At 36.2% G+C, this 12328-nt stretch overlaps 1 protein-coding gene across 1 annotated transcript in view; it reads left to right on the top strand.

Annotated features, from left to right (window-relative positions):
• The window catches only part of LOC140159487 (uncharacterized), a 52322-nt gene extending 46614 nt beyond the window's left edge, over nucleotides 1–5708 (top strand). The window contains exons 18-22 of the mRNA XM_072182976.1: nucleotides 589–880; nucleotides 1270–1415; nucleotides 1800–1923; nucleotides 2131–2215; nucleotides 4926–5708. Of these exons, the coding sequence (XP_072039077.1) occupies nucleotides 589–880; nucleotides 1270–1415; nucleotides 1800–1923; nucleotides 2131–2215; nucleotides 4926–5082 (804 nt within the window). The 3' untranslated portion in view covers nucleotides 5083–5708. The remainder of the gene's footprint in view (nucleotides 1–588; nucleotides 881–1269; nucleotides 1416–1799; nucleotides 1924–2130; nucleotides 2216–4925) is intronic.
• The last annotated feature ends 6620 nt before the right edge of the window (nucleotides 5709–12328 follow it).

The following is a 12328-nucleotide window of genomic DNA, read 5'->3' as shown; positions in this document are numbered from 1 at the left end:
CCAAGCGCCCATTGTCACCAAATCTTGATTTACCTAGTTTTGTCAATATTTTCAATCCCACATTAACTGGTCCGCCAACAAAGATTACTATTTAATGTTAAATGAGTAGGAAATATTACCGCGTTGGAACTATTTTATCGTTCATTGTTCAAAATAGAGCCACACCAATCATTTTCCATTGATCAGACTCACGTGCCACCTTCAAAAACGACTCCATCATCTTTCTTGGGAGGCCTATAATTATGCATATATTACCACATTAATACAAAGTGCACTTAAAGCCATAATGTATAATTTTTGCCCAATTTCAATTTTGTTATTCTTTACCCAAAATGCAGAAAAAATATTTGTAGTAAATTGCCGGGAAGGCTATCTGTCCATTTTAAACTTAAATAACAAGGGAAAGTGTCAAAATTGCTATGTTGACCTACAAAATTAACACATTTTGCAGATTGCATTTAGGTTTAACTTGGGACAGATATGGCTTTAACAAAGTACCTAGTACCTTTGATGAATCCTCATACTTGATAATGTACATTTGATCAATGAAGATATAGTCAATGTGCAATATGTTTCATACCATTTCAGTTTGCAAGTGCAGTCAGAGAAGGAATAGAGAACTATTTTCCTCCTGACTCTGGCGTAACCATAATCGCTGAACCAGGCCGATTCTACGTAGAATCCGCAGCAACACTTGTAACCAATATCATTGGGTATAAAATTGGACGAAAAGCAAGAAGATCTACTGGAGGAAGTGGAGTTTCCAAGCGAATTTCTACCATTTCTACATGTTCTAACTCAAGTAGAAGAAGATCACGCCCCATGTTGACCCGTCAGCCCAGTTCAATACAAAAGAGACTTAGTCGTCATGAATCCATCAGTGAGTGCATGGTCTTGATTATTTAAATTAAAGATGCAAGTTTGAAAGAATAACAAACAATTTAACTAAAAAACTAACAAACAAACTAAATCTTGTGATACAGAGAGATTATAGATAGCTCCTCCCAGCAGCGAGTTTAAGGTCAGGTATAGTTCGATGTCTATGAATAGTATCTCCTCAAATTTGGAATTTATCAGCGTAAACATTTCTTGCTTGCAGTTAAAGATCGTGGCGACCAACAGTGTGAAGAATAATATCATAAGCAATGTCTGACGCCATGGATGACATTGGTTTTATCCAATCTTTTGAGAGTTTAAAAACATTAATTAGACCAAGTCAATTCCGACAAGTTAATTCAAATCTCTCTGTTTATTTTGGTATTTTACCAGGTCATTTTGCTGAGCAGACGGGATTACCATCGCTAGACAAACCTTTGAATTACGACTATATGTATTTCGTCAACGACGGGTTATTTACATCTTTTCTGCGAAATTTGTTTGGATTCCCTATGGTGCCACCGAGATCATTGAGAGATGTAAGCGTTTATAACTCCTGAAATTTTGATATGATGAAGCAAAATCAGTCGGAAGTCAGAAATATTAATTTTAACTGCTCACATCTCACATCCAACTTCAATGGAGTTTTCTGTAAAATGTAGCTTTGCAAATGTTGTTTACAAGTCTATAAGAAACTGACTTCAGACTGATTTTGCTTGGTCAAACCACAATTGTGGTAACCTAGAAATATATATCAATATCAAAAATCTAGGAAGTACGGGAAAAGGAAAAGTTGTGGTAAACAATGGCGTCGCCTACCGGTAGTGCTAAATGGATACTTCTAACATTTTGAAACCCAATTTTCTTGCGATTGTTCCCATAATACTATCAATAATTGTTTGCATAAATCTACTTGCATGTAGGTAGACGACGATGAAATGGAATATGAATGCATGGTAATGGGAGAAACTTGTCCTGAGGAAGACGTCATCATAGACGAGTGTATGCTGCCAAGGCTGGAAGTTGGCGATTGGCTATTTTTTGAAGGTATGTATTGAGAACGATTCCCAACTCCCACTAGTGACCATAATATGATATCATCCTGTTCCTATTATCCAGTATTATCTTTAGAATATTTTGCAATCAGCAGTTGTAAACATTTGAAAGGTTGCATCGTTAAAAAGACTATTGGTCTAGCGCTTTATATTTGCAAGTAATTTCTCGATTGCATCACATACTTTGTTTTCTACACAGATATGGGAGCATATACGTGCATGTCAACAGGATTTAACGGCTTTAACAAGCAGTTTTTCTACTATGCTGTACCAGAAAATGTGTGGTAAGATTGGGCAATTTTCTTATACATACATACACCCCCACACAACCACCCACCCACCCCTACACACCTACATACATACATACAACAAGGCGTTTATTACCCGCCATTTCATAAAGACCACAACGGAAGTAGGGTAGTGTTTGCTTGGTGTTATTTACTGAAAAGAGTATCCGAGACCATTGTACTAAAGGAATATGGCACCACGTCTTATTTTGTCCTATAGCACTATGACTATTTTTCTGTCACACCCTGGTGATGTAATGAAGCATAATAATTAAAATTTGCATAGTGTTATCGTTTCGTTTAAGTAAAAAATGAAAGCACTATGCAAATGTTCAGGGTACGATATAAAGAGCCATCGGGGCGTCGATAGCGTTATAGGACCAAATTAGACGCTGTGCCTTAGAAACGCCGCTACTATGTAATACATTTCTTTAGCAAGCCAGATGCTACTTTCACATTAACCGCTCATACGGTGGTTTCAGGAAACATGATTCCAACAGCTTCTGGGCCGCGCTTCCCAAAAGACGCATGCACTGGGTATCATTTTACCGAGTATGGGTATCCGCTGATCCTGCAGATATTGCAAATTGCCGGCATAGCTTGATCATTTCGTCTTGGGTCTATAATATGACCTGACATGAAAGTAAGGAGATTTTGTGGCGTACGGCGTAAGCTACATTGGCAATATTAATAAGCTATTGCATTTTGAATACTCGGAATGTCCTTCTGATATCAAATCATTTAAGGTCTTTTGGGTACAAAATGTATATCTTTAATAAGAAATATCCTGCAGATAAAGGTTAAATAAGAAATAAATAAATAAATGTCAACATTTAAAAATTATTTTCGGCTTTTCCTACCAGCTACATACGCTTTAAGATTTATAAAGTTCCTTCGAGGACTGTTAGATTTATAAAGTTTCCTTCGAGGACTGTTAAAAGTCAAAAATATCAATTTTTAATAATTTTCCGTAAAATGTGCATTATATCGCGAATTTAAAAAAAAAAATCTAAATTATTTGATTTCAGAAGGACATTCCTCGTATTCAGAATACAATTTGGTGTGTCTGATGGGGGACTGCTCTATAATCCGAAGGTTCTATAATCCGAAGGTTCTTTAGTCCGAAGGTTCGCTAGTCCGAACACGTGTTCATAGCATTCGTTAGTCCGAATTTTAAAAGAGGTTCTCTAGTCCGAAAAAAAATTGAAAAGAGGTTCTTTATTCCGACGATTCTTTATTTCGAAGGTTCTATAGTCTGAATTTTAAAAACGGTTCTCTAGTCCGAATATGAAAATAGTCTCTATAGTCCGAATTTAAAAAAGGGTTCTATAGTCCGAATATGAAAATAGTCTCTATAGTCCGAATTTTAAAAAGAGTTCTATAGTCCGAATATAGAAATAGGCTCTATAAAAAGAAAAAAAAAAAGGGTTCTCTAGTCCGAAATTGTAAAACGGTTCTATAGTCCGAAACGGATACCGTGTTCTTTAGTCCGAATCAGTAAAAAGGTTCTATAGTCCGAATATTTAAAACATTAACATATACTGCGCCCTCTAGCTAGATAATACTAAAGCAGAGTATATGGCAAACGGGATATGACGCTACTGCTATTAAAAGGGCGCACACCACCAAATCACGATGTAATCAGTGACGATGTAATGTAGATGGATTCCGGTAAAAACAAAAATCTTTTTAGAGATATTTTGGCCTTTCTGTGGAAAAAAGAGAGGCATGTTATAGCTTAAATAAATATTTGAGATCTATACATGAACTTGGATCGCCCAACAAGTTGCATAACACAATTTTTTAATAAAGTAGGCCCACGGATTGAAAAATGGCCAGAAACGGGTATTCCCTGAACGGGTCGAAAATGAAAAACGGATAAAAATGAAGAAAATATCACCAGAATAAAGGTGAACGTTAATGTATGCTACGAAAAATATCCAGAGAAACCAACCATGTTAAACTTTAGCGGATTTATCTTTAACAAATGATGATTTGACACTGAAACAAATGATAAAAATAAAATTCGGACTATAGAACCCGTTTACCAATTCGGACTAAAGAACACGGTATCCGTTTCGGACTATAGAACCGTTTTGCAATTTCGGACTATAGAACCTTTTTTTAAATTCGGACTATAGAGCCTATTTCCATATTCGGACTATAGAACCCTTTTTAAAATTCGGACTATAGAGCCTATTTTCATATTCGGACTAGAGAACCTCTTTTAAAATTCGGATTAAAGAACCTCTTTTATTATTCGGATTAGGGAACCTTTTTTGAAATTCGGACTATAGAACCTTCGAAATAAAGAACCGTCGGAATAAAGAACCTTCGTAATAAAGAACCGTCGGATTAAAGAACCTTCGGACTAAAGAACCGTCGGACTAAAGACCTTCGGACTATAGAGCTTCCACCGTCTAGTCTTCTCTCCTCAAGTCCACTCGCTATCCCTTAATATGTTGTGCTGTGAGCAAGCTTTTGTGTTGATAACTACAAAAACGATGAACAGCCAACACGAATACGCACAAATAACAACATATTTCACTGCTTTATTATATTTTTTTGCAACTAGATTCGAACCCGATTCAGAAAACTCTTAGTTGTCTTGCACTATGCTGATGATTTCAACTTTAACGGTTGAATTACTGTACCTATAGCTTAGATACCACTACCAATGTTATATGTCTATATTTTGTTTATACAGGTCGTATATCCAACCACTTCTTGCTAGATGTAGAGAGGAAACAGAAGGCAGTCCCGTTCCTCACCAAACTTCCAGCAATGGTATGAACGGCGAAGATCAGCGTGAGAACACCGTCACCGAAATCCTTGAAGATGTATTCTCGCTTGAAGAAGTTTGAGAGATTCGACCAATTTATTCACACTAGTGACTATTATACCCAGGCCCGAAGTCAGGATTTATTTTGACAGTGGGGTTTGTGGTACTTCCAAACTTTCAATATATACATATCAAAATATTTCCATATTACGACCCTTTTTGGCACAGTTTTGCGCAAAGACGTTTTTAGCATTGTTTAGTTATTGCGGAATGCGTCAGGTATTTATACCGTGGTAGTACCTACAAGATCGTAGTTAAAATAGGTGGGGCAGCGTCATGTTTAGCTGAATAAGACATGCTAGATACAAGAAATGAGGCTCGCTTGTTGAGGGGCACATAATGTATCGCGTTGTATGCCTAATGCGTAATACCTGCATTATAAAAAGTTTCGTTTCTTTCAGAATAAGATAACTTAATTGCTGCTATAATAAAATAGTTTTTAGTTATTAAAATAGTAGGAAGTAGGAATGACAATAAATGATAAGAATTTTGGTGTCCCAGCATCCACTATTCACAATATTGGAGCTGCCTACTATCCTCTATGACACGGTAAAGGGTAGCAAAACAAAAAGTTATTGCAAAAAGTACTTTTTCCTACTCTCCGTTGAACATATTTTGGTGACACACATACACAATTCTAATGTATTTTAAGGTTAGCAAATATTTTCAGCTGTTGCGATTTGGTAGTTCACAGCATCTTGCGAATGGTAGTGAGCTTTGGCAAAAATTGCATTGATCATCATTTCACAACAAGTGTGTAGAAGAACTCAAATATCACAGATATACCTTTGTAGGTCCTGTGGTTCTGGAGTTATGTTGTAAAAAGGGCGGAAACAGCAACACTTTTGAAAAACGAACATAACTCATTAATAAATCAAGCAAGTTATCAAAGTATATGATTTAGAATGAAAAGGTGGTTTCCTTTGTTTTCATTTGCTTGGTTCCAAAATAAAAGTGCATGTATCTGATTAAAATTAACATTTTGTGGAAAAAACACAAAATCTATTTTACGAAAATGTAACAATATTGCTTTAAATTGTTGGTGAACTCATCATTTCTCCCACACAATGCGTAATTTCTTTTTGCAACCTGCAAACTTGTTAGGGTTAGGGGTCCGTATCATGCGGTCCATATGATAAGTAAATACACATCCCGGCATAGGCCTGCACACAAGTGAAGAGAGACAAGTTACGTCTAACAGATCGATTTGAACGTACCATTGGTCTGAAGAGGAGGCATCTCTGGAGACCATAAATCAATATGACCTTCATTCAGCGAGGATAAGCCAAGCACGAAAAGTTTCTTGTTTAGCGCAACTATAATCATAATGTAGGCCTATAATCATAATCATAATCATAATCATAATCATAATCATAATCATAATCATAATCATAATCATAATCATGATCATAATCATAATCATAATTATAATACAAGCTTCCATCAAGTATGTGCGAGTAGGAGGATTTGTTTGATGATCTTGATGCTTGAGTTAGACAAGGATCTTTACCTCTAGAGGTAATGGTCCTTGTCTATAAGTACACAACACGATCCAGTAACATTTTAATCATAGCCGTACAGCCCATCTTTCCTATTCATTTTCTATCAACTTTGTGTAACAATTATAATAATTATTGTAAAAAAGAGATATTAAAGAAAAGAATACAATTATCATTTTGTGATACACCTTGTTATTATTATGTTGTAGTCCCAATACAGCCCTTTAACCCTTACGAAAGGTTTACACCGGAAACTCCCCTGTATTATGGAGACTTGAAAGATTTTACAGGTATACGTCTCAGATTGAAAACAGTGTTAAAGCTTTTCACCATAAGTGACTCTGGCATCATTAGGATCAAGTATATAATTAGGACTAATCTTTGATAGCCTTGTTGGTTGGAGATTCTGACTGAATGTTCCGTTGTCAAAGTGTTTGTATATTGATAAAGCCATTGATCCTCGTCTTATTTGTTCATTTTGTTACAGGTTCTTTCCAAGGGGTCTTGTATTCCTACAATTAATGTTTTATTAATCTTATTATACTCTCCATTCATTGTTGTCATGGTGATTTATAAAATTAAGTGAAAGAAAAGGAGTTCTATAAAACAAACATTCAATGTTAATGCTTTAGACCTATATATTAAAGCATATAATACCAATAGTTATTGCTTTCCACCATATGTCATCTGCCTTTCGAAATTATACCGATTTTATTTTAATCAACAAAAATAATTTTACTTTTAGATTTATATAATATTATTATTATATGTTGAAACAAATGTTGTTAAAGATCATCAACACTGCCTGGGTTGAAGGAAAAATCCCTGAAGACTGGAGTAAAGGTCTAATAACCCCTGTATACAAAAAGGGCGACAAACACGACCCGGCCAACTACAGAGCTATTACCCTCTTGTCAATCCCGTGCAAAGTATTCTGTAGGATGTTTCTTAACCGAATACAACAGACTGTAGATAACCATCTGAGAGAGGAACAGTGTGGGTTCAGGAGTTCCAGAGGCACCTCAGATGCGGTATTTACAGTACGCCAAATCTATGAAAAGGCTAAAGAAAGACGCATTCCAATAAAATGGAACTTTGTAGAATTCAAAGCAGCATTTGACACCATATGGAGGGATGCCCTTTGGAAATGTCTGCGATCAGTAGGAGTAGACACCAAACTGGTGAACCTCATTGCAAAAATGTATGAGCAAACCAAATGCTCAGTTGTGGTAAATGGAAAGATCACCGATTGGTTTGAAGTCCTAGTTGGTGTTAGACAGGGATGTATTCTCTCACCATGCCTCTTCAATCTATATCTGGAGTTTGTCATGAAGGACAGCCAAAATTTAGGCTCAGGTGTGCAGATGGGTGACATGTGCATTAACAACATCCGATATGCAGATGACACCACACTCATGGATATGGACTTTAAGAACCTTCAAATCTCCACTAATGAATTGGAAAAAGCATGCAGCAGCTGGGGAATGAAAATTAACCCAACAAAATGCAAGATCATGTCTGACGATCCAAGAGATATCATGCTGAACTGTGGCTTTAATTATTGATTTAAGAAGGCAAGAGTATACAGGTATGGATTAAGCGATGCATTTATAGGCAATATGAATACAACAGACCATACGTACATATCAAGACCAAGAACAATCCATTCAGCTTGAGACAAAATCCCTAAAATTACGATCGGCACACAACACACAATATTAGGCAGAACGCAACTAAACATGCGCAGTGCCATTTTGGATTCTTTCCTTAAATTAGCACCTTGAATCTTTCGTCGTGAGATTGTAACGCGAACAAATATAAGAATGTATAAAACAATCATCAATAAACATAAGGATAAATTGAGACAAATGAAAATTACGATAGAAAACACCCACGCCGTTCCCGTATCCGTTGCGATTGGGACATTATAGGTCTGATCCGATAATTCATTCCCGACAACTGTTGGTTCCACATCAAAATATTTCGGCCTTGTTATAAAGGGCAGCCCAATACAAACATCAGATAATTCATAATAATCAGAATTGGGGCCAGCTAAAATAGAAGCAGGTAGACTTATACAGAGACCCAGAATCCACGCACCAAATACGCAGCTAATAGCCGATGTCTTTGTAAAGTGATGGTCACTAAACGGAAAGACTAGAACTAAATATCTATCTACCGTCATCAAAATCAACAACAGAAGTGACGTTTCACTTGAAAGAAGAGACATAAAACCAGCTATCCTACACCCAATACTGACTCTCCACTTATCAGCAAATCTATAGTAAGTATCACCATAAAACGCATCAATGCATGCTATTAGAAACATATATGCTCCCATAAGAAGATCAGAAAATGCCAGGTTTCCTATCAAAATAGCCTGTATAGTTTGGACATCCTTTGATCGCTTTTCTACGAATTTGGAAATAAGAACAGCAATGTTTCCAACACACGCGCTGATACCAATAAGCCACATAAAGACTCGGAGAACTTGATTTTAACCAAATTTCCACACATAAAGAAAATAGGTTGCCTGTTTGTAGTTAGGCATTGGTCTAAATTGTTGAAGTAACAGCACATTTTGTGGTCATCAACTAACCTAAAGAGAAAGACGAAAAAGAAAAAGATACACCATTTTAAACTATTTTGCTTGTGCTTTGTAACATAGATCTGAAAAACGCAGCTCGAACGGAAAACGTAACGTTTACTGCAACGGAAAACACAATGTTTACCGCAACGGAAAACGTAACGTTTACTGCGACGGAAAACGTAACGTTTACCCCAACGGAAAACGAAACGTTTACCGCAACAGGAAACGTAACGTTTACCGCAACGGGAAAGAAAACGTGAATATAATCGGGCTGTAATAACACTGGTCCTAATAGATGCTTCCTTCAGGGGTGGCTAATTCAATCTGTTCATTCTTTCAGAGATCTTACTACAACTGTATTACCAGCATCTTGTTCTTGATACAATATTCTGTTGCACTCAAATTTCGGGACGACTCTCCGAAGTACTGTCCAGTTCCAAAAGATATTATATATTCTTATGGCAATGATGACACTCATATTGATGTTACTTTGACCATTTACCACTTGCTCTTCAGGAGCGGTTTATCTATTCCGTTCCCCCTGACAGACTAAAGAAGCTTATTAAATCAGTTTGAAGACCAATTATAAATCCTCTCTTGGGATAACTACGCACTTGGGGGGGGGGGCATAATCCACATCCGTCACTAGGGACAGCACCTTCGCTGGGGAATACTGCAGTTTTTAGAATTGTGGAATTAAATCAATTACTGGAACTTACTTTTTGCAACTTTGCTACGTTGCGTCTGGAACCACTAGACTTCATCAGGCAACTGACCCACTGTACCGATCAGTTGCCTGATTGCCATTTTTTCATTTAATTCCAAAAGTCTCTTGAAAACTACTTGACTAAGAACATTCACTCAACTGCCGTTTTTCTTAGATTTATGCTGGAACCGCCCGGGTTATTAGAGCTTGAGAGATATGACACAACTGCTCACTTTGTCTAGTAGTTTTTAAATATATCATTTTCATTGTGTTTTTCTATTTTACAGAATATTAAATTTACTTAGCTTACAAGAAACTTAAATTCTGAATGTCGTCGAAAGCTCCACCATGTACGTCAATTTGTTTTTTCTGCTTTCTGTCATTGGTTACCAGAACTCTGTAAAACAATAAAGCAATTTCAATGTAACTAACAGTGACCCGTGACTTTCACCATAAAGGAGGACGGATGTGGGGAGCAACATATAGCAACATGCAAAATTTAAATATGACAATAACAACAAAAGGACAAATATGAAATTGTGAATTAATATTCCATATCCCTATTCACTGAATCCTTAATAGACCTCAGACAACCTATACTTCTAACGACTCATTTTAGATAATGACGACTTATTTTTGTTAGGTAAGGGATAGCAAACTATGAAAGGCATAAGCCCTGAAGAAATCCGAGCAAAATATATCTAAAGCTTGACGGGTTATACTTGTTTAACTGCAATCCTGTTGAAACTTAATTTGTAAATTATAAAATAGACGGCTTGAAGATGCGGTTAGGATACGGTGCGATATCGTAGGCTCGGACGGTATAAAACAAAAACAAAAAAAACAAACAAACAAAAGAACATGGGTCCAGTTGAATAGTTTTATAAGTTCATTTTCATTGAAGTAAATATTGCAGTTAAAGGTGTTGTTGTAATGTAACTTTAAATATTTTTGGGAGAATCAAACTACTCAGAAATCTTTAAACAGTTACAACCTAGATTTTTTTCCAAATATTACTTACAAAGTTCTCAAACGAAACAGGTCATCAAAATCTCCATCTCCTATAGCACTCAGTGAAATGTTCCATAGAATTCTGGCCAAAAGTAGAGAAAATAATGACATGATATTAATACGTGAGTGGAACCTAAAGTTGTGTATAGGCAGAAGAGAAAGCAATGCTGCCCCTTAGGGGCACACCATTTGATTTATGGAGGATCTCACAGTGATGAGTAAAACAATCCCCACCTAACTCTGGATAAAGGTACACATTTAAATCAAAAACATAAAAATTTAGCCGCCATCGGCGGCACCTCCCTAAACAACAACAAAAACAGGCCGACCCAAACGCCCATTACCCCTGAAAATCAAATGATACATCCCTTGGGTATGGTGTTAATATGCAAGTGGAACTTAACCACTCATTTGCTTAAACATAGTCTGGCAATTCTGTCCTTGCACAACAATAAGTATACGAAAACCAACTGAAACTTTGGCGAAAACGAGTTGTTACTTTTTATAATTATTCATATCGTTATACCGATAATCGCTACCAAGGTGACGATTTTTGCTACTTACAAATTCTTCAGCTTTTTAAGTGACTTCAAAAAGCCTTTACTTATGTCCGATATTTTGTTGTAAGAAAGATCCCTGTAAAATTGGGTATAGTAAATGTTTTACTGTACAGGTCAAGTCACATTCAGAGTAGAAACTAAGATCTCAGTTTATAATGTAAGATCCTACAAATTTACTTTGATTTATTCCTTTGTCATCATGGTCATGCCATGTCTGTTTTGATCTTCAGTTGACCTGATAAATATGGATTTCAAACCCATTCATTGCATATTCTGTCTAACTTGCAAATATCTGATGTTCGAGATTTGCACAAGATTTCTTGAAAACTTTGGTTTATTATCAGAAATTTGTATATGCTTACAACCAAGTTATGTTTTTCAGTCCTCTAAATGCATGCCTGTCGAATCCTTGTATCGCGTTGTTACTGAGTGACCTATAGCGTAAAACAATGCAATATTTTGACATAAATTATAAGAATAGATTGCATGTTATTTAATCTTTTACAAAATAGCGTACCAGCGCTTCAATTTAGCAAGTACGTCAAAACGGTTCAAAAACACGTCCCATGGTCTTTGATCAAATGTGTACCCTTAAAACAACGCCGAGTGATTACTTTCTCCTTTTTTGTATTGTGCTACATACCGTTCAACTTAAGAAATAATGTCGCCATTATCAGAACCAAATGCACTACCGATTAAATTTTAGAAACCCGGTTTGGTGGAACATTTTGGCCAATTGTAGAACGTTATTTTGGACATCAAACTTTCTGCCATTCGCTATCCCACATCAATTTCACTAACTCTTTTTTCTTAATTTATTCCCTCTTTTTATCTTTTTCCCCCTCCTTTGACTTTTTTCATTGTTATGGTAATTTAGTAATTAGAATCTATCCTGCCCCAAA

This window comes from Amphiura filiformis, chromosome 8, assembly GCF_039555335.1.
Source record: "Amphiura filiformis chromosome 8, Afil_fr2py, whole genome shotgun sequence".
Classification (NCBI taxonomy): Eukaryota; Metazoa; Echinodermata; class Ophiuroidea; order Amphilepidida; family Amphiuridae; genus Amphiura; species Amphiura filiformis.
The sequence above is the reverse complement of the archived record's forward strand: the minus strand, read 5'-3'. Positions and strand labels throughout refer to the sequence as shown.